Source organism: Chrysochloris asiatica, unplaced genomic scaffold (assembly GCF_000296735.1).
Source record: "Chrysochloris asiatica unplaced genomic scaffold, ChrAsi1.0 scaffold00078, whole genome shotgun sequence".
NCBI classification, from domain to species: domain Eukaryota; kingdom Metazoa; phylum Chordata; class Mammalia; order Afrosoricida; family Chrysochloridae; genus Chrysochloris; species Chrysochloris asiatica.
The window spans coordinates 3,076,718-3,099,710 of NW_006408596.1; the positions used below are offsets into that span (position 1 = coordinate 3,076,718).

At 47.7% G+C, this 22,993-nt stretch overlaps 1 protein-coding gene across 1 annotated transcript in view; it reads right to left on the reverse strand.

Annotated features, from left to right (window-relative positions):
• The window catches only part of MLXIP (MLX interacting protein), a 99,823-nt gene extending 94,663 nt beyond the window's left edge, over positions 1-5,160 (reverse strand). The window contains exon 1 of the mRNA XM_006865391.1: positions 4,748-5,160. Within this exon, the coding sequence (XP_006865453.1) occupies positions 4,748-5,160 (413 nt within the window). The remainder of the gene's footprint in view (positions 1-4,747) is intronic.
• Positions 5,161-22,993: the final 17,833 nt, after the last annotated feature.

Genomic DNA, 22,993 nt, shown 5'->3' on the forward strand with positions numbered 1-22,993 from the left:
GGTAGTTTCGAACTGCTGACCTTGCAGTGCGCAGCCCAATTCGTAACCACTACGCTACCAGAGCTCATATATATATATATATATATATATGTATGTATGTATGTATATGTATATATATATAGAGAGAGAGAGAGAGAGAGAAATATGTCTATATCTATCTATCTATATCCTGGTTGACATTTTAATCACTACCCTTACTAACTACTCTATAATCATCTGTTATCTGTCCCCTGTTCCAAGTTTGTGTGTTCCTCAGAGACAAAGACTGTTTCATCTCCATAGCCACTCCCCACCTCAGTGCACATTATCCATCAAGTTATGCCTCAGAGATTTGTAGATTTGGTTCCAGACCACCACAATTAAGCTACTATCACAATAAAGCCAGTCACAGAATTTGGTTTCCCAATGAATACACAATTATGTTGACACTAGACAGTAGTCTATGAAGTATGCAAGAGAATGAAGAAAAAGTTTGAAATCGTGTGAGAATGACCAAAATGGGACACAGAGACAGGAAGAAAGCACAGGCTATTTGGAAAAAAAAATGGCACCGGTAGACTTGCTCAACATCAGGTTGCAACAAACGTTCAATTTGTAAAAAATGCTTCGTCTGAGAAGTGCAATAAAAAGAGGTTGTGCTGTAAAAGGGCTAAAGATTCAAAGATTAAAGACTGAAAGAAAAAAAAAAAAGCACAAGAAAAACTGCCCTCAGGGATTTGTGTGGATGCTCTACCTTGACACCTAGTCAGCATTGCCTGCCATTCAGATTCCTCGAACCCTTCCGGCCTTGCTAGTCCTCAGCACAGGTTCCCACCTCGGGCCACCGACAGGACTGCTATACAGAGCTACATCTTGAAAACTTCTCCACCAAGGCTATCTTACAGGTCCTAGTAAAAAAGTCTCCTCAAATGGCAACTGAAGCAAAAACCCACTTTCCAGAAAGCTACTGCCTATTTCTAAATATATACAAAGATGTGCCCTCAGACACTCCCAACCAAGGCATCCTTGAGAAGTTATTACAAAGGAAGCGAACCACAAAGAGCTCTACACTAGCTGTGTTCTTTATCTGTGTGGGTGGTTTACATGTGTGACATCCTTTAAGATGTGAAGAGGGTGCACACCATGAACTATGTTTTCCAGCACACAGCGCCATTGTGGAGGTGCAACAAGCATGCGGGCCCAGCCCAAAATGCTTCTATTTAGGAGTTCTCAAGCAGGCACACTTTCAGATGAAAGGCACACCAAAAGACCCCAGTCAATTAAATGTCAGCTGAATTAAGGGTGTAGAACTGAAATTCTCTCAAAACCAACTTGCTGTATTTAGCCCATTAAATCTCTTGCTATTGTTAATACCATCAAGCAGGTTCTGACTCATAAAAATCCTATACACACAAAAAACACACAACACAACCCAGTGCTGGGCCACTCTCACAACCGTGGTTACGTTGGAGCCGCCGCCGCTGCCACTGTCAGTCCGTCTCTTTTTCTTCTCTTTGAATTTACCAAGAATCATGTTCTTCTCCATGGATGGGTCCCTCCTGCACACGTGCTGGGCACTACTCACATTCACAAGGAGCCCTGGTGATGCAATGGTTAAGCGCATGGCTGCTACCCAAAAGAGTGACTCTGTGGGAGAACAATCTGGCAATCTGCTCCCTTGAAGATGACAGCCTAGGAGACCTCAGAGACAGTTCTACACTGTCCTAGAGGGTCACTCTGAGCTGGAATCAACTTGGCAACACACAGCAATAGTCACATCTGAAAGGAGTCCTGGTGACACAAATGGTTAAGCGAAAGGTTGAAGATTCAAACCCACTCAGGAAAAGGACTTCTTCACTATAGCCAGGAAAACCCTGTGGGCAAATTTCTAAAAGAAACTGAAAATCTCGTGGGACATTTCTACCGTGTCACATGGGATCACTGGGTTGCAATGGACGCCAGAGGATAGAGTAGAACCTCCTCATTTTACAGGGGCAGACAGGAAGGCCCAGAAAAGTTAAGTCACGGGTGTTTTTTGCCTGTCATCTACCCCAACGTTTTGCTTCGGGGAAAGGCAACTTCTTCATCTTCACAACAGTGCCATTTGAATCTCTTCTACAGAGAGCCCCCAGACACAGATTCCTGGGCACACTGACATGCCCTAGCACCCCCACCCAAAGTGGGTCCCACTCAAAGATCCTTCAGGAGTTGAAGACTGCACCTTCTCAGGAGCACAGACTAGTGAACTTCATGGGATAGGATGGGAAAAAATGACCACAACTTCCCCCATACTTAGTTCCTCCCCATAAAGCTGTTGAACCTCATCTGGAAATAGCTGGGAGGTAGCGGTAGCAGCAGTTGACAAGAAACCAAAGCAAAAAAAGCACAGAGTGTACCAGGGGGAGTTAGGCAGCTAAAGTGCTGTGGCCCAAGGACAGACAGGAAGTAGAAGTTAGAGAGAACCTAGGCTACAAACGTGGAGGCGGAGACCCAGCTGGCCTTTCTCTTAACCCAATGAGGAGAAAAGCCTGGACACTCAAACGGGAAGGCTCAAAGTCATGGAGGTTAGGCCACCTCTGAATTCTACAGCTGAGGTTCCCAAACACACTTCTCTGCTTGCTCATCTTTCTGTGCCAGACAACTGGTTCTGAGTTATTCCTGTCAATCTGGACCAAAGCACCACACTGCCAACTATACTCAGGGACCTGCCAGGCCCGCCAGCCTCACAAAGACAACAGCATCTGCAGGAGAAATGACCAGGCAGTACCCACTGGCCCCAGAAATAACAGCACCGATGCCTGGAGAGGCAAGGTAAGCCTCTTATAACAAACTAATGGAGCATTTTGCAATCCAGAAAGCTCTATGAGCAGTGGCCAGCTGCCAAAATATTTCTTAAAGAAATGGGAAAACAAAAGAGCCATTAGTATAATTCTTCGGTGTTATTTAATAGTAGGCCTTGAGATGATCCAAATGGAAGGAAAAGGGAAGACAGGTTTATTTTTCCTTTAGCAGAGCTTAGAGGAGGCCTTTCTCTTCCAGGCCTCTTGTGAATCAATCATCCATTCTCTCTGTACACCAGAAATTTGTATAAAAATAAAGACCAGGATTCTATTCTCTTTAATAAAACACAGTTCTGGCTGTCACCTCTCAGAGGGCAGAGTATGCTATAATCTGGCTGGGTTTGATTTTCAGGCCGAGTAAGCAGGGCAACAGGAACTCTGGTGGCACAGTGGTTATGTGCTTGGATGCTAACTGAAAGGTCAGTGGTTCAAACCCACCAGCCACTCCAGAGGAGAAAGAGGAGGCCTTCAGCTTCATAAAGATGACAATCTTGGAACTGTGTGGGGCAGCTCTACTGTCCTCCAGAGGCACTGTGAGTAGTAATCGACCTGACACACACAGTGGGTTTGTTTTTTGTTGTTACTGTTTTTAATCAAGGGGGTGCAAAGCTACCACCTCAATATCGTTTGTTCTCACTAAAATCCAGAGCATCCTCCCTCAGTGCCAGCTCAAACTGGCAAGACCAGAGAACCAGAGTGGATCCAGCACCTGACCAGCATGCCATGAAAAGGGTGGGAGGCTGAACTCTGGGTAATAAGCCACAGCCATGTGACAAACAAATTGTCAGAGAGGGAAACCTCCCAGAAAGGAAATGAAGGGTGGGGGGAAGGGGCAGTGCATTTCAGGAACATAACAAAAGAACAAGTTGTCAAATCAGTTATTCCAGAGGGGAAAATGCCCTCCAGAGCCAAGTATCTAGTGTAATGCCGGATGTTTCACTTGGACATATGTGGGGCTTACAGCACTCCCCAGGAAATTGTAAAGGGAAGAGGGCGATCCCACTCTTCTGGAATCTCCCAGGAAACGGTGCCTGTGGTGGGGCTGCCGGCAAAGCCCATTTGGCCACTCCAGGGAGACCCCCAGCAGCACTTGGGCAGGCTGCTCACACCAAACTGCGGTGGCAGCTGCTGCCCAGGAGGCAAAGGTGCCCAACAGAAAGTTACCGGGATCAAGGGCCGCATGGACACCCAGGGCTTAGGTGGGGAGAGGAGGAACCCATTTTAGCCCTGGAGGGCCAGACGTTTTTTGGGTGACTTCCAGAAAAGAGACTGCAGCCGCAGCTGATCCACCCACATCATCCACATTTACTGTTTCACGGTCACTGGGGACCCTTCCAACCCGCCAGGAAGGCAGACTATAGCTCCAGAAGGCTTCGGAGGAAGCCCCCAGGACCCCCACCCAAGCCGGGGAAGCCCCGCACACACACACCACTAGGAAATGGGGCAGAGGGGGGCAGTCAGGAAAGCAGCCAACGGTGCTCAGAAAGGAAGGATGTGCCCATCTACCGGAAGAAGCAGTCCCCCATGTCAGCCCCATGTGGCAGACGCGCTGTCATCCCCGTAGTACAAAGGAGGAGACGTGGGCTTCCAAACGTTGCACCTCCGTGAAACAGCAGCGGGCCAAGACTTCACTCCCATTTGACAGGTGGTGGAGCCCCCTCCCTGACATTACTGGGGACCCACAGAGCGTTTGGGGGAAGGGTTGGCAGGCCTGTCTCCACCCCTTTCTACTTCCCAAATCCGTGGCCCCGGGGGCAGGGGATGCCCGAATGGGAACCGAGGAGCCGGAAAGACCCCACAAGCTCGGCTGGCAGGGGAGAGGGGACTGGAGCCAAGGCGCCCACGCGACGCCCGGGGGTCCCTAGCGGCCCGGGCTCCTAGCCGTTTGGTCCTGGCACGGTGTGGCCGGCCGGGGTCGCAGGCCCTACCTGTAGGCCAGGGTCATGCACTCGAAGAGCTTGGTGAGTGAGGCGTCGATGGACAGGTGGCAGGAGCTGGTCTTGCCGAAGCTGTAGGTCTGGCACGTCTGCTTGTTGACCGTGTCGAAATCGTAACCTTTCTTGGGCGGGTGCTCGCGATGCGGCGACGACACCATGAAGTGGCCGCTGTGGATGATCTGCTGGCGGCGCGGAGGCTCGTCGCGGCCGGGTCCGGCCCGGGGCGGCGGCGGGGCGGCGCTCGCGTGGGCCCGGGCCACGGTGGCCGCCCCTGAGGCTGGCAGCAAGGACGGCTCGTCTGTATCCGAGTCGTCATCGTCCTCGGGAACTTGGGACTTGGGCAACACCGGGCGACCCCGGCCGCGCAGCCGGCGAGGGGAGCACGTGAAAACGTCGGCGGCCATGAGGGGGGCGCGGCCGGGGGCATCCCCCGTACTCGGGGCGACGCGCCAAAAGAGGTTGAGGGGAGCCGGCCCGGGCCGCGCGCCGACTGTTTGCTGGCTCCGCGGCGGGGGAGGGTCGGGCCCACGGGCGCCTCGGCGCCGGCCCCAGCGTGACGTCACGGCGCGCCTCGACCAATCGGCTGCCGGAGTTAGCCTCTTAAAGGCGCAAGAGATCCTTTCCAGAGCTAGGCAGACAAAAAAAAAAAAAAAAAAGGATCTGAAATCCACGCCTCTCAGTCTCCGCCCTCACCACCCTTTCTCCGCGCTGCCAGGGTGGCGGGGGAACACGGTGACCAGAGCTTCCCTTCCGAGCAGTGTCGGCCGGTTGACCCCAGCTCGGGCACACCCCATCTCGCGCCCCCAAGGGAATCACCCTGCGGCCCTGCTGCAGACCCGCGGGCGCTCCACGTGGTGGATGAGGGTGGGGTTCCTTCTCCTCCCAGACCTACTTCTGGCTGCAGGGCCTGGAACTTCCCTCGTTTTTCTAAACTCTGTTGTTCTTGCCCCCATTTCTCTGATGAGAAGACTGAGTCACAGAATGGTAAGGGGATGTGTCCATCATATCCGCCTAGGTGACAACGGTCTCTGCCAAGTTAGAACATTTTCTGATTTCTCACCCAGCTGCCTACATCCAAGATCCCAACTCTTTTAGCTACAGCTCAAAATACTGTCATGAGTATGGTCAAAATCTTAAGTTTAGCAGACGAACCAGCTCCTAAACAATTTCACTAGGGGAAATTCTCTTCACTGTCAAATGAGCAACAATTGTCTGTTTGCGTCAGAGACTTGTGACAAATGAAGACAGTGGTTTAGGGTTCCTGACACACAGAATTGCATGGTAAATGTGCACGAGGCAGAAGGAACTGAGTTAGTGAATGAGGCAACTATATTAGTTGTTCCCGGGTGCTATCGAATCCATTTATAACACATAGTGACCCGGGTGACAGTAGAACGGCCCCAGAAGGTTTTCTTGACTGTCATATTCACAAAAGCAGGTTTCTGGGTCTTTCTTATAAGGAGATTCTGGGTGGGTATGAACCGCTGGGCTAGGGGATAAAGACCCAGATTCAAACATGTTCTAGAAAGACCCTTTTACTAAGCCTTAAACAGGAGAAACACACATAATCATCCAGATAAACATGCACATAGTGGTGAGATCTATGGACTCCAGAGACTCACAGCCATGGTTTTCGTTCTGTATAATCGAGGACCAAGGAAATCATCACAAGATCGTGATTTAGTGGTAGGAGAATTCATCACTGTCGCACTCGGGACTACGGAGTGGGGAAAGGACCATGATTCACTAAGTACACAACTGCAAGTTATCAAGGTTACAGGACTGGTTCTGGGATTTTGATGACCTAGGGATCCGACTCGATGGCACTTAACAACAACAACAGGGATCATGATTATGCAGCCCTGAGTCATAGCCCCCAGGACCCCAGCTTTAGACTTCAATGAGATAACATGCTTCTGACGCTACTTTCAGTAAATGCCCAGACTGGGTCCCTAGTTCGTTGTGTGAGAACTTTCTGCATACTAGTTAGTCTTCTTCCAATCACATGCTTCCTGAGGACACAGTGTGCCTCCTTGGGCTTGCCCTGGACTTGGTCTGCCACTGTTGTCAAATAGATCCCAACGCATAGTGACCCTTATAAGACACAGTAGAATGACTCCAAAGGGCGTCCGAAGCTATAAATCTTTACAAAGGCAGCCAGCCTCATCTTTCCCCTGCAGAGCAGCTGGTGGGTTTGACTGCGTTGCTGCTCAGCAAGCATTGGGGAAGTAATGAAAAACGAAAATGGCATCTAAACTTGATGTCAAGACTCAAAATGGAGCTAAGGCTCCCACTGTAGTTCTGAACCTTCCACAAACCAAGTGCTTTGGAATTTAAGTTCAAATGCACTGCTTAGCAGCCTAGTGATTCACCATTGCTCCATCAGACCAGAGGCACCCAGAAATTGCTAATTCCAGTTGCGGTAGATTCATGACGACAAATCACGTGTGTTAGAGTAGAGCTGTGCTGCACAGGGTTTTCAGTGGCTGATTTTTTAAAAAGTAGATTACCAAGGCTTTCTTCCAATGAACCTCTGATGAACTCAACCTTTCTGTAAATAGCTGTGCATGTTAATTATTTGCACCACCCAAAAAAAACAAAAAACAAAAAACCATTCCAACTCACAGCAACCCCCCATAGGCTGTAAATCTTTACTGGAGCAGAAAGCCTCATCTTTCTCCCACAGAACTGCTGGTAGTTTCGAACTGCAGACCATGAGGTTCGCAGCCTGATTCGTACGTAACCACTACGCCACCAGAGCAGCGTTTATCCTACAGTGACACGAGAGCTCTTTTTGTACCACCCAAGGACTGGTGCAGCGCTGTGGGTTAATGCACTACAAGGTCGGCGGTTCAAGCTCACCAGCCACTCCTCGGAAATCCTTTACAGGGTTGCTATGAGTCAGTACCAACTCGACTGCCCTTAACAAAAAAACAACAGGGATTTTGGAAATTGTCAGCACTTAACCATTTTTTATCTGTGTTGTTTATTAAGCGCCCTGGAGTCGGTTCCTACTCATAGCAACCATAGTAGGCCTGTACACAGTTTTCCAAGGAGCAACTGGTAGGTTTGAACCATCAACCTTGGAGTTAGCAGCCCAGTCATTATTCTACATTGCCACATCAGGAATCCACACTGACCTATGTTGCTGTTATTGTTAAGTGCCATTGAAGTTGGTTCCAACTCATAGCAACACTGTATAGGGTTTCCAAGGAGCAGCAGGTGAGTTGGAACCACCAACCGTGCAGTTCAAATAGACCTTGTGGTCCAGTGCTTATCCTACCATGCCACCCCAGGACATTTCATACGGTTCAATCTACAGGTTGACACTCAGGGAAGCTGTCCAAGTCTCAGGGGTTCCAAACCAGCCTGGTTAGGAGGGGGGCTACCAGAAAGGCAAACAGCACCCACCAAAGTCTCAGCACAGCCTGAGTGAATCATCCACAGCTGGTCTGGAGTTTGGAGCAGTTTTACTTCCAGATTTGGCTCTGGGTTGAGTACCAGCCCCACCCTCATCTGATAAAGGACCTCTTGAAGGGGCAGTGCCTGGTTACCTGTAAACAAGTAAGCATGGGTTTACGGGTGCTTACCTGGTGTGGTGCTGTGAGTTAATGCACCAGACTGCAAAACCATTTGAACTGCAAGGTCGGTGGTTCAAACTCACCAGCTGCTCCTTGGAAACCCTATACAGAGTCGCTATGGGTCGGAATTGACTTGATGGCATTTAACAACAACAACAACCTACTAATCTGTAGTGGATAATTTCACATTTTCACCACATCAAAGATTCTACTTGTAGATACAGCTGGAGTCTACCTCTTTCCCAACCCCCCTCCCCCCCAGCACCTTCCTACAAGATCAAGGCCTTTTTTCACATTTACAATCCCTGATGAGACCAGAGACCTAGTCAGCAAGGTAAGCACCGGCTTGTGTTTACTTACTAATATGTAGTGGACAGTTTTACATGTTTTTCACCACAAACGACGTGGAGAAACCCATGTGAAAGTGTTTATTACAGACTAGTAGTAAGCAAGCATAAACCTATGATTGGGTAATCTGTCCCTGGTGGGACATTTAGGACGAGGCACCAAGCTCACAACAGCTGGAGGAGAAGAAGAGAGACTGAGAGGTCATTTTCAGGGAAGTGGGAAACACTTGCTGAGCCTCTAGGCTGAGGGTCCCCTCTCCTCCATCTTCACCCATGAGTTGTTGTTGTTAGGTGCCTTCAAGTCTGTTCCAACACCTAACAATGCTATGGATAACAGAATGAAACACTGCGCAGTCCTGAGCTGTCCTCACAATTGTTGCTAAGTTTGAGCCCACTGTTGCAGCCAATGTGTCTATCCATCTTGTTGGAGGTGTCTTCATTTTGCTGATTCTGTACTTTATCAAGCATGATGTTTTTCTCCAGGGATGGGTCCCTCTTGTTGACAAAGTTAGTGAGATGAAGTCTCATCATCCTTGCTTCCAAGGAACATTCTGGCTGTATCTCCTGAGTTGTTGTTGTTGTTGTTAAGTGCCATCGAGTCGGGTCCGACCCATAGCGACCCTGTACAGGGTTTCCAAGGGTGTAAATCCTTACGGGAGTAGAAAGCCTCATCTTTCTCCCGCGGAGCGGCTGGTAGTTTCGAACCGCTGACCTTAAGGTTCACAGCCCGATTCGTAACCACTACGCTACCAGAGCTCCTTAGTAGTGGGCAGCAATAGCAAGTGTCCAGATGGTGGACAGGCAGGCTAGTACCCCTGTAGCTAACCACTCCAGTAAAGACAAGGAGCTCCCAGACCCAGAAGAGAAGACACAACCTCATAGGATAGCCATCTCCTCTCCCCAAATCACAAGAAATACTCCTTTGTAATCAAATCAGCAATCAGGCAAAATAGGAATTCCCAAACACAAAGGATTACAGAGCCAAAGTCAGCGATGAACGCAAGCCAACAAATAGCCTGTCAGAAAGCCAACAAAAACCAAATGGGTTGCTGCAAGTTATTTGGACTCATGGCAACCCTGATATTGCAGATTAGAACTGTGCTCCTTAGAGTTTTCAAAGCTGTCACCTTTTGGAAGCAGATCACCAGGATCTGCTGGTGCCTCTGGGTAGTTCAGATTGACAATAAAGAACCTTCTAGAATCGACTCGACGGCACTTCACAACAAGAAGTTTTTATAAGAAAGCTACCTAAGTAGGAGAATGAAGGAGTCCCCGGGTTATGCAAAAGGTCTTAAATTGCTAACCAAAAAGTTGGAGGTTCAAGTCCACTCAGAAGTGCTTCAGAAAAAAGATCTGGCAACCTACTTTAGAAAAAGCAGCCTTTCAAAACCCTATGGAACACAGTTCTACTTTGACACACATGGAGTTACTAACAGGAGACTTAACAAATTTAGTGGAGGTGGAGGTTATCAAAACAAGCAGATGACTTTAAAAATAATCAACAGTACTAAATGCCACTGAACTGTATTCTATAAAAAGGTTAACTTCTCTCAATTTAAAAAAAAAAAGAGTAAGGCAATTGTTACCGCACCCATTAATCTGTTCTGTAAAATCAGCAAATAGAGATCCTTGTAAATAAATGTTGTTGCCATTCATACTGGCCTTACGGACCAGCACGTTATTCTGCAGATCCACACCAGGACCCCAGTACTAACCAGGCCGGACCCTTCTTAGCTTCTGAGATCAGACAAGATGGGGTACATACAGGGTGGGATGGCCATAGGCAAATTAGTATGAAACTGCAATTTAACATTTCTGAAAAGCTGAGTGGAGTAACAATACATCTTCAAAAACCCTATTTCTAAATAAAATTATGCTCAGAGGTACAAAGGATTGCAGCTTCAGTGTACTTTTTTTGTTTGTGGAAGGGGAGGAGACAGTTCAGTCCTGAACAGGGTGGTCTGCTAAGACTGGGCAGGATTGGGGTGGGCCTGAAGGTCTCACTAGCACATAAACAGCCCAAGTCTGTTTTAAATCCCCCACTGTCTACAGTGCCCCGATCCTGCAACTTCTTTGGACTCCGGGGAGAACAGACTTGCTTCTCCTTGGTGCCTCCCAGCCCTTGAGTCGAATTTTCCTCCATGTTGCAAAGCTCATTCCTATCCCTCCCCCATCAGCTTTCCGCTTTTATCTGCTCATATTATGGTTTGGGGCTACAGGGGTGGCCTTATTTCACTAAATGTAGATTTTTCTGCTTCTGTTTCTTGTTCTCTTGTGCTTTGGGGATAATTCTGGAAAATAAAAAGTGAAAAAATTGCCTTTACCATAGTAAAAACCAGCATCTAGATAGGCCGTTTAATATGACTAGTTTGCTATGTCCATTTCCTAACCAATTACCCTAAAGTGAATTCTGATTCATAGCAACCTCATGTGTTTCAGAGCAGAACTGTCCTCCATAAGGCTTTCATGGCTGTAACCCTTCAGAAACAAATCACCAGGCCTTTCTTCCTAGGTGCTTCTGCCTGGGTTCTGACACAATTCTTTGAGCAAGTAGCCCACTGTTGAACCGTTTGATCCATCCAGGGATCCCTATTCATTTCCTAGGATTGCTATGGTAAATAACCACAGACTTGTTGTTAGGTGTGGTCGAGTCGGTTCCAGTTCTGAGCAGTCCTCAATAACAGAATGAAGAATTGTTCGGCCCTGCACCACACTCACAATGGTTGTTATGTTGAGGCCCATTGCTGCTGCCACTGTGCCAATCCATCTTGTTGGGGCATCTTCCTCTTTTTCGCTGACCCTCCACTTTAACAAGCACGATGTCCTTCTTCAGGAACTGGTCCCTGCTGACTATATGTGAAGTATGAGAAATGAAGTCTCGTCATCCAAGTTTCTGAGGAGCATTTTGGCTGTACTTTGTCCAACACATTTGTTCATTCTCCTGGCACTCCATGGTACTTTCAATATTCTTCTCCAACACTATAACACAAATGCATCAATTCTTCTAGTCTTCCTTATTCATTGTCTAATTTCCACATGCATCTGAGGCTATTGAAAATACCAGGGCTCGGATCAGACACACCTTAGTCCTCAAACCGTTATCTTTGCTTAAAACAACAGAAATTGATTCTCTCAGTTCCGGAGGTTAGAAGTCTTTACAGAAGAAGGCCTGGTGGCACAGTGGTTAAGCGTTCCACTGTGAGTCAGTGGTTCAAACCCGCTAGCTACTACACAGGAGAAAGATGTTGTAGTCTGCTTTGATAAGTTTGATAATGATTGTAGCCTAATTTTTACATAAGCTGACAGTCACATCTTTCTTCAACAGAGTGTCTGCTAGGTTCAAACCAGCAACTGTTCCATTAGCAGCCAAGCGCTTACCCACTGTGCCACCAGAACTTTTTAACATAAAGTTCATTTTAGTGCCTAGTGTGAGGAGTTTTGGCAAACACATATAGTTGTGTAATGCCGCCAAAACCAAAAAAATGAAACAGTTCCAAAACCCCTTTAGGATCCTCTCCCCCTTGTCCTTCCCTCTCCTGGTAACTATGTATCTATTACTTGTCCTTTTTTGTTGTCTTTTCCAGAATATCATATAGCTGGAACAGTAGACAGCCTTGAGTCTCTCTCTCTCATCTGTAGAGCACCCCTGAGCTTCTTGCGTGTTGCTGTACGGACACACACATTCCCTTTTATTTCTAAATCTGTTTCATTGTATGAAGGCACCATAGCTTGTTTACCCATTACCAGACATTAAAGTTTCCAGTTATTGGTGATTATGAAGAAGGCCACTGAAAACGTTCACGTACTAGCTTTTATGTGAACATATTTGTGTGCGTGTGAACACATACTGTAACTACTTCTTTATTTTTGTGGTTAAACATTTTTATTTATCTTGGATAACTATCTAGAAGTGAGATTGCTGGGTTGTATGGCGTCCTGGGGTGGTGCTGTGTGTTAATGCGCTGGACTGCAAAGTCAGTTTGAACACAAGGTCTGTGGTTCAAGCTCACCAGCCGCTCCTCGGAAACCCTATACAGGGTTGCTATGACAGCTCTTAACAGCAACAACAACATGGTAAGTTTATGTGTTACTTTATAAGAACATGCCAAACTGTTTTCCAAAGTGACTACTACCATGCAGAATTTGAGAGTTCCAGTTGCTCCAAATCCTTGCCAACATTTGGTGTGCACTGTCTCTTTAGCAATTCTAATGGGGGTGAAATGGTATCTCATTATGGTTTTAATTTGCATTTTCCAAATGGACTAAAATATAATAACAATTGTGAGAGTGACCCAGGATTGGACAGTGTTTTCTGTTTTACCCAGGGTCACTATAATCGGAAATGATCCAATGGTACATGGTGGTGGTTGTGTGTCACGAAGTCACTTCTGATTCATAACAACCCTGCATAGGGTTTCTGAGGCTGTAAACTCTTTACTGGAGCAGAAAGTCTCATCTTTCTCCCATGGAGCGACTGGTAGATTCGAACCGCTGACCTTGAGGTTAGCCACCCAGCTCATAATCCACTACGTTGTTACCAGGGTTCCTTCCAATGGCACATTAACTACAACAATAACTAATTATGCTCAGTATCTTTTACAGAAATTTCCTCAAGTATTTTCTAGAAATTTTAAAGAGTTTTAAGTTTTACATTTATCTTTCTGGTCCATTTGGAGTAAATTTTGCTATTAGGTGCAAAATATAGGTTGGGGTTCTTTTTTTTTTTTTTTTCATTGTACAAGGACATTCAATCATTCTAGTACCATCTGTTGAATATTCACAATTATTATTAACATCATATTCTGGTTGTTTTTGAGGTCAAGGAACCAGCAAGAGGGGGTCCTGGCCTCACATACGTCCCTCAACCCTAACAGCAAGGACCAATTACAGTTCTTTGGCTGCAGAAGAATTTGTTTCAGGTTGCTTCGCCTCCTCTCTCTCTTCCTGAAATCCTCTGCATTGAACAAACCATAAAAGTGCAGGGGTTGCCTAGCGGTCTGGCAACGTCCCTTTGAAAATAAACATGTGCAGCAACTGAAAGGCGGTGGCCACCTCTGGGGACTACTTGGAGAAACGGTTCAACTCCGGTGCATCCGCCACGCGGCAGGTCGGACAGGACAAAGCCAAACAGGATCCCCGGAGGCTTCCGATGTTGCCTCTGGCCAGCAAACCCGGAGGTCATGGTTAGGAGAGACCCCCTGGTGGAGCGCATCTAGGCAGGGAAATCCGGGCAGAGTTCTGTAGCCGCTTATAGAACTCTCCTCACAAAGCCTCAACCTTCTGATCCCACACAAGTCTGAAAGAGCATGGCAGGGTCCCCAAGTTTCATACACAGGGACATTGATGCACGCATGGGAAGGGAGTGTGGAGAGTTTTTAATAGCTTTATTGAGGAATAATGCGCCAGAATGCAAAGCCGTTTGAACTGCAAGGTCGGTGGTTCAAGCTCACCAGCCGCTCCTTGGAAACCCTATATAGGGTCACTATGGGTCGGGATCAACTCGATGGCACTTCACAATAACAACAACATTGAGGTATAGTGAGCATAGTGGCTCCATACGATAAGCACTAGACTGGGAACACAAGGTCCACAGTTCGAGTCCACCAGTCACTTCATGGGAGAAAGACGAGGCTTTCTGCTCCCGTGAAGATTTAAAGCCTACGAAACCCTATATAGGGTTGCTGTGGAACTGATTGCATGGCACCAACCAACAACAATTGAGGTATAAATTACTTACCATAAAAGTCACTTATGGTAAGGGTACAATTCAAAGAGTAAGTTTATACAGTTGTATAGTCAACCCTACAATTTCATTTTAGACTATTTCCATCACCCAAAACATTCCCTTGAACCTCTAAGCAGGCACTACCTGCTCCCAGCCCTAGGCAACCATAGATCTGTGTTGTGTCTCCAGTCTTGCTTTTTCTAGAAATGTCATGTAAATGGAATCCTATAGAATGAAGTCAGGATTTTGGATTTCAGGCCAAAATCAAACCGCGTCGCCAGTGAGCCATGAGTCAGTTCCTTTGAGGCTCAGTTTTCACTTCTCTAAAATGAGGCTACAAATTAGGACTAAAAACCTAAAATCAGACAATTGTCCAGGAGTCAACTCTGATCCGTGGTACCTCTAAGCGTGTCAGATCAAAACTGCTCTTTGGGGTTTACTTTTCTTTCTCACTATTACGGGGTTTGGAGTCTTGGTGTGGTGCTGTGTGATAAAACTCTAGACCATAAGGCTGATTTGAACTGCAAGGTCAGCAGTTCAAATTCACCAGCCGTTCCTAGGAAACAGCGTCACAATGTGGCAGAACTAACTCATCAGCACTCAGCAACAGCAACATTATGGGGTTAATTAGGGAACTGAACAGGGTGCGGCTCAGGATCAGAAACAACTCAGGATGCAGCACTTCTCCATTCAGGAAAGCCTCTTCTCTGCATATTGCAGACACGCCTCACTTTTGTCTTTGGCCTCTCAGTTGAGTGGCCCCTCAGCCTATGCCCTGCTCTGGGAAGTGTTTACAAAGCTCCTTAGCCAGTCTGTAAATGACCAAAGAGCACATTCTGCAAGTCAGCCTCCTGCCTGTAGGCCCTCAGCTTTACTGGGTCCATGGACAGGGAAGCCAGTAGCTGCTCTGTCTCCATCCACATCTCCACCTTTGCTACTACTACTTCTGTTGATGCTGCGTTACCAGGTAGACATGTGGCGCTCTGCTCACGGCTTTTCTTTCTTGGTGCTCCTGCGATATTCTCCATAGTGTTTTTGATAGTTGAGTTTTCAGAGGCCTGGCTTTTCTTCTGATTTACCTCTGGATGGATTTAAACTTCTAACCTTTTGGTTACCAGCAGAGCACGTTAATTGTATGCACCACTTGGAACATGGTTGTTGTTTGGTGTTATCAAGTCAGCTCTGACTCATAGTGACCCTGTGTACATAGGTCCATAAACAGAACTAAACACTGCTTGGTTCTCCGCCATCCGCACAATCATTGTTATGTTTGACTTCATTGTTTCAGCCATTGTCACCATCCATCTCATTAAGAGCCTTCCTGTTTTTCACTGACACTTGACCAAATGTGATAGATAGTTAGGGTTTGCGTCACCCTGGCTGAGCCTGCATTTTCAGTGATTTAATAGTCAAGAGGTAGCAATCTCCCATGATGAGATCTAACATAATCACCCTTCCATGGGATCTGATGTGATCAGCCTTGGTTTGATGTAATTATTCTGTGTGTTATAAATCCTTACCTCTATGATGTTAAAGGAGTCCTGCGTAGTGCTGTGGGTTAATATGCTGGACTGCAAAGTCAGTTTGAACCACAAGGTCGGTGGTTCAAGGTCACCAGCTGTTCCTTGGAAACCCTGTACAGGGTCGCTATGAGTCGGAACTAACTCAATGGTACTTAACAACAACAACAGTGTTATAGGAAACCTGGGAGTATAATTGATTATGAGCTGGGCTGTTAACTGCAAAGTCAGTAGTTCAAATCTATCAGTCATTCCACAAAAGAGAGATGAGGCTTTCTACTTAAAGATTTACAGCCTTGGAAACCTTATACAGGGGTCACTAGGGGTAGGAACCGACTTTGTGGTTTGTAACAACACCACAATGATGTTACTGAGGCCAGATGCAATCTACAGGATTAGGTTGGATCTTGAGTCAATCTCTTTTGAGACTTAAAGGAGATAAAACAAGCAAGCAGAGCTCAGAGGCACCTACTGCCACCCAAGACAGAAGAGCTGGCAGCGCAGTGTGTCCTTTGGACCTGGGGTCCCGGCACTGTGAAGCTCCTAGATCCAGGGAAGAGAGATCACCTCTTCCTTCTTTCATGTTGTCTTAGTCTGGAAGCTCCACTGAAACCTTGCCATCATGGGAGACCCTGCTGGAATATGAAATGTCACACATGTATGACAAACTGACCCCCTCATTTGGGGTCTTCCTCTTTTCACTGACCCTCCACCTTTCCAAACATGATATCCTTCTCCAGTGACTGGTCCCTCCTGATAATATGTCTGAAGTATGAGAGACGAAGTTTGGCCATCTTGGCCTCCAAGGAGCACTCTGGTTGCACTTCTTCCAGAACAGATCTATTGGTTCTTTTGGGAGCCCACGGCACCTTCAATATTCTCCTCCAACACCATAACTCAAAAGTATCAATTCTTCTATGGTCTTCTTTATTCACTGTCCAGCTTTCGCATGCATATGAGGTTATTGAAAATACCATGGCCTGGGTCAGGCGCACCTTAGTTCTCAAGCCGACATCTTTGCTCTTCAACACTTTAAAAAGGTCTTGTACAGCAGATTTGCCTAATGCAATACGTCGTTTGATTTCTTGACTGCTGCTTCCGTGAGTGTTGATAGTTGATGTAAAAAGAATGAAGTCTTTGACAACTTCAATATTTATCATCTCACCAGAACTCGTAGGACCTACTATACTTTTTTACAGATGAGGAAACTATGGCCCAGAGAAGTTAAGATACTTGCCTGAGACCACACAGCTGCTCAGGATTATAGGGCTGCCTCCAAGATCCAAAGTTGGTCCATGCTGTCCTGGTCCTGGTGTGGCGCTGTTGGCTAATGCGTCAGACTGCAAAGTCGTTTGAACTGCAAACTAGGTCTGTGGTTCAAGCTCACCTGCTGCTCCTTGGAAACCCTAGAAGGGTCGCAATGGGTCAGAATCAACTCTACGACACTTAACAACAACAATTCTCAGTTAATTTTCTCAGAGTTTTAAAAAATTTCACAATAGGGCTGGCTTCAGGATTGGCTGGGGCCAAACGCTTAAATGTTGACGTGAAGAGGCCCACACTGACAACTCTCGTGCCTTCCCTGTGTTGGCTTTCTTCTCAGGCAGATATCTCCCCAGAGATAGCAATTCTTTCCCAGCAGCCTCCAAGGCAATCCCAGGACTGACTCTCATGGGTTCACTTTGGGCCATGTGCCCATCCCTGACTCTATTGCCGGGACTAGGAAGAGGGACCGTGCTGATTGGGCAGGCCCTGCTTGCAAGGCCACTCCTAGGTGGGACACCAGTTCCATTGAAGGACAGATAGGGAGACCCCCAGTAGCACAAGCAATGACCCCCACTGGACAGGCAAAGACAGCCCATGTAAATTATGAGGGTTTGGAGGAAGACAGCCAATGGTTTCAGTGTGGCACTGTGGGCTAATGCATCACATTGCAAAGTCATTTAAACTGCAAGGTCGGTGGTTCAAGCTCACCAGCTACTTCTTGGAAACCCTATACAGCGGTGTCACATGGGTCGGAATCGACTCAATGGCACTTAACAACAACAACATCCAATGGTCCACCCGGGCCTGACAATATGGAGGGAAGTTAGACTTGACCTTTGGGCTCTGCAATCCCTCCTCAGCTGACCCCAGACCTCCATGACACTTGTTGGCACGGCACTTGGGTTTTCTCTGCCTATCTTCCCAGCCTCTCTATGATCCAATTGTTTCACATCACCTGGGGGCACGTGGGTCCTCTTGCCCAGCTTCTGAAAACACCACTCCCAGGTGAGTATGCTTGTCAATGAGGAAAAACAAGCTTCTTAGTCCCATGTCTGGATTCCTCCACCATCCTAAGAGCCTCCGTGCACCAGCCAGCAGAAAACCCACTCATTCTGCTCCGAAAAGCTGCAGACACCTTCCTAAGGCTCTGGACTCAATGCTGCCTAGCACACAGCTGGTGCTTAATAAATGCCTGTTGAGTCTAAAATTAAGAGCCCTGGTAGTACAATGGGTAAGCGTTTGGTTGCTAAGCAAAATCTTGGTGCTTTAAACCCATGCGGTGACTCTGCTGGAGAAAGACCTGGTGATTTGCTCCCGTTAAGATTACAGCCTAGGAAGCTCTATGGGATGGTTCTACTGTCCTACAGGGGTGGCTATGAGTTGGTACCGAACAACCACCTGCCTAAATGGCCAGTTTTACTGATCCTGGGTAAAGGAAGAAAGCTCCACAGGGGTGTGGGAGAGAGAGAGAGCAGAGAGGCAGAGAGAAGGGGGCAGCCATTGCAGAAAGCAGTCTGCCAGGGAAGGAGGAGACCCTGGGGACCATCACCCAGGGGAAGACGAAAGGAGAGAAAAAGCAGGCAGTTAGGGCTTTTTTTCTTGTTGTTAAGCAAACAAGGTCCTGAAGATCTGTTTTGTCAAGCTGAACTTCCCACATCAGTTTATTTAGCTGATCCACCAATTCTGGTAAACACATTGGAACGTGTTAAAAAGAAGGTGGGGAGGAGAATCAGACAAAACAAAGAGGGGAGGACATTTGTCTGGGGCCTGGTGACTAGAAGGCCTGACCACACTGCACCAGAGTTACTCAGGTGACTCACAACAGATCCAGGTGCAGGCGGAGGGGGAAGAAGTGAGACTGGATAAAGAGAGTTGAGTCTGAGCTGAGAGAGTAAGACTTGCTGGAGGAACGGGGAGGTGGGAAGCTCTGGGCAAAGTCCTGACTCAGGCCTAACCACTGGCATAAAGGCAAGTCAGGACAAGGTTATCAAGCAGCTTCTAGCTGCCCCTCCAGATCCCTGACAAAGACTGGAACCTCCCCAGGTCAGCGGAGCTGCAAACAGGTGTCCTTAGCTAGGAACCCAAGCTGGGGAGTCTGGTCTGATATTCAAACGCAGAAACTGGCTATGTGAGACGGGACTCAGTCCCGTCCCTCACTTGTGCACTGACACATCAAACCATGCAAACTAGAGCTGCACAGCTCTGTGTGCATTTCCAAGGCTGTGATCTGTCAGAAGCAGATTGCCACACCTGTCTCCTAAGGTACCTCGGGGTGTTTTCAAACCACCTTTTCAGTTAATCGTCTAGCTTAGCCCACCCAGGGGACTTCCTCAACCTGTGTGAGGTAACCAGTAATAATGCACCTTTCAAGAGGAGTGTCTAGTGGCTTGCCTGGTATTCAACAGGCGCTTCATAGTGGCAACTCACATTACTGTGATGGGCAACAGTAGACCCAGTGCAAGGGGCCGACAGCCTGTGTGACAATGGACACACACAGGAAATGGTTTTAGATACTTCCCTCTGCATAGCCAGAGTCACACAAACCAAAGGAACCTCTTGCCCACTGTCAATTCCCACTCCTAGTCCCACAGGACACAACTGTCCCATGAGGTTTTCTAAGACTTAACTCCTGATGGGAGCAGACACTCACACCCTTCTCCTGTAGAGTGGCTGGTGGATTTGAACCACTTCCCTTCCAGTTAGCAGCCAACTGCTTAACAAATGCGCCACCAGGGCTCTAGGGCAACACAGTTGGGAGCAAAAAAGGTCTTAATCTTTAGTCTCTTGGGTTTACCTTTTATTTCAATGCTACAAAACCACATTAGTATTCATGATTTGATTTTTTATTTTCTGAAATGGAACCATTGTACATTGTACAAACCATATCTACTGATGGAATAAATAAGTGAAAAATGATACTGCTGTACAACACACCAAAAAGAAAACAAAAATCATAAGGGGGGCGGTTAATTCGAGAACGGTGAAAAAGGTCTTCTTTATACCTCTACCAGGTCCTTAGCAATAATGAACATTCCAAACCATTCCACCATGTGACCATGAGAGGTCAGCACTCTTTAGAAGTCGCTTGACTGCCTTCTGGTTTATGGGTGTTCAGTGCCAGCACTTTGTGGAATGTGTAGCCGCAGTTTTCCCCAACTTCAGTGGGAAAGGAGTTAGCCCTGGGAGCCCTTTAAGGCCATTGGGCCTGGTGTCCAGCGGAAGGAAAGCGTTTGCTTCAGCCCCTTGGTTGGCCAGTGAGAGCTTCGATCCTGCGGCGGGATGCGAGGTGGGGGTCTTCAGCTCCAGGGGAGCGGACTGTGCGGGGGGGGGGGGGGTGGGGGTGGGGAAGGAAGCACATCTGTATATTTGCAGTCTGATCATTCTGCGTGGAAGGCCTTCTTGGCCAGCAGCGTTCTGCTGACGTGGCCATAGTGGAGTCCGGTGGGTCCTGACCACAAGCCCGTTCCTACCTTCAGGCACTTCAGAGAAAAACGAATGACAGCTTCGGTGCTATGGCCGATGTTTTCATCCTCAGCTGTGTCCAGTCCCCTGGCCTGGCTGGAGGCCACGGTAACCAACCAGGAGGCGCAGCCATCCTCACTGACGTCTGACATTTCCATATCTGTGGATGACTTGGTTCAAGTCTCCTTCAGCTCTCTAAGGTTGCAACCTCTTGTTTCCCACAAAGAAAAGGAAACCAAGTTCCAATTCCTCATTCGCAAAAAAATGAAAGAAAAACAAAAAATGGCGTTTTACTGCGAAGAAAAAAGCTATTCTACAGGGTCTAGAGGTAAAGCCACCTTGAGATGCGTCAGGAGCGAACGCATCTGGGTTTGTTTGAGTGTCCAGACGCAGATGGACAGAGCTGACCGCCTGCAGGGGAAGATCAAGAAGTATAAGGAGTTTCTTTCTTTTTTTTAAAACAGAAACCTTCCAGCTTGGCAAACTTCAACATTTAAGATTTTCAAAGTTTTTTTTTTTCCCTTTTCTCTTATTTTAGGAGACATTTTGCATGAGGTATTTGAAATTCAGGAACATTTTGATTCTTCTTGAAGTGCAGGAAATAGATCGGCTCCCTTAAAACAAGAAAAAAAAAAAAAAGAAAAAAAAAAGAGCCTCACCCTTAGGAACTCTTAGAAAATGGGTATTCTGGCATACACTTCCCAGTGATCAGGAGAAAGAACCACATGGCAAAGGTGGAACCTGAATAATGCACCAATTAGCCAAAACAAAACAAAAACAAAAAACAACCCAACAACAAAAACAAACAAACAGAAAAACACCCAACAAAACCCTCAGCCCCCACCCCCCACCCCGGATAACACACAACTCAAAGGGAGTTAGAACTCCAGTGCAGTCAAGAATGCTTAGGAAAAGGTTTAAGGTCCGAGGAGTCCTAGATTAATTAAGAGCAAACCTAGCCTCAGAACCACGTTGGGTAGTTCATTCAAAGGACAGCTCCGTTTTCAGGAGAGGAAGCTGCCCCCAGGTAGGCAGGCAGGGATGGAGGTGGTGGCAGGTGGGGAATTCTGTCACCCTTCTGGAGAGAGTGCAAATCGTTCCGATTGCTTGGTGCCTGGTTTGTGGCCTTCAAGGCCTGTCCACCCAGGCCCGTTCCCCACTGGGGACTGACCAGGGGCATGTTCTGGAAACATCCCCTTTTGTTTGCTCTGAGTCAAAAATACGAAGCAGAAGCAAGCCCAGTAACGTCAGGGAGAAGGCCAGGCGAGGGGGAGACAGAGGGCAGTGGGTTACTTTGGATTTAAAACCCAAGCAACGTCCTATGAGAAAGTTCAGCACCAGCTAGTTCCGCCCCTCTACCCCCAGTTTGGGGTCACTGGAAGGAGGCGCTCTTGCAGCCATTCAGCTCAGCGAAGCCAACTCTTCTGGGAGTCTCCTCAGGGGAAGCAGTGATGGTGGGGGGTGGGGTGCAAGTGCAGAAAAATCTAGGGGCTCTGCGTGTCAATCTGGCCACAGAAAGGCCTGACAACTCCAGTCTCAAGCACCCACAGCAAGCAAGAGCATCTGGTGTACCCAGCCTGCACTGAGGGGCCAGCCCTTGGAGAGTGCACCCTTCCACCTGTGATTTCTAGGGCCTTGGAGACTGGTTGGGGGACTCCTGGCTCCTCACCAGCTTCCGTTTCTTCCCCGTCTCCTCCCTGCCTGCTCTGCTCCGTTCAAGTCCTGAGGCAGGGAGGGAAGAGATGTGAGGATGGTGGCGGCCATCGCTGCTGCTTCTAAAGGTACTTCGCTGTTGCCGCCATCACCGCAACAAAACCAAGAGGGCACTTTGCAGAGGGGGATGCAAAACAACCAGGAGAAGAGGCCAAAGGTCACCTCAAGGGCACAAGGCACAAAAAAAGAAAGCAGACAGAACTGGCTGGAGAGGGAAAAAGCCCGACGGGGAGTGGATTCCTGATGGGTCCACCGCCCACAGCTTATTTCGTTACATCGAGAAGTGGGGGTGGGTATACAGCAGCAACAGAAATGGAATCTTGGCTTCGGAGACAGTGTGCAGACAGACAGACAGACGGACTCTCCTGAGCGGTTGTCCCCCTCCCCCCTCTTCCAGGACAGCAACATTGAAGTTCGAGTGTCTTTTCCTTCACAGCAGAGACCTCCTCAGTATCTGAGAAGCAACGCCATTTTACGTATTCTGGGATTTGTTTGCACTTGGTAAACTTGAAGGTTTAGTAGTTCTGTTCACACCCAAGAGGATCCACTTGGGGGAAGGTGTTCTAGAGTGAAGCCTGTTGACATAGCTCCCGGGAGCGTGGGTCGAGCATTCCTTCTAGTGT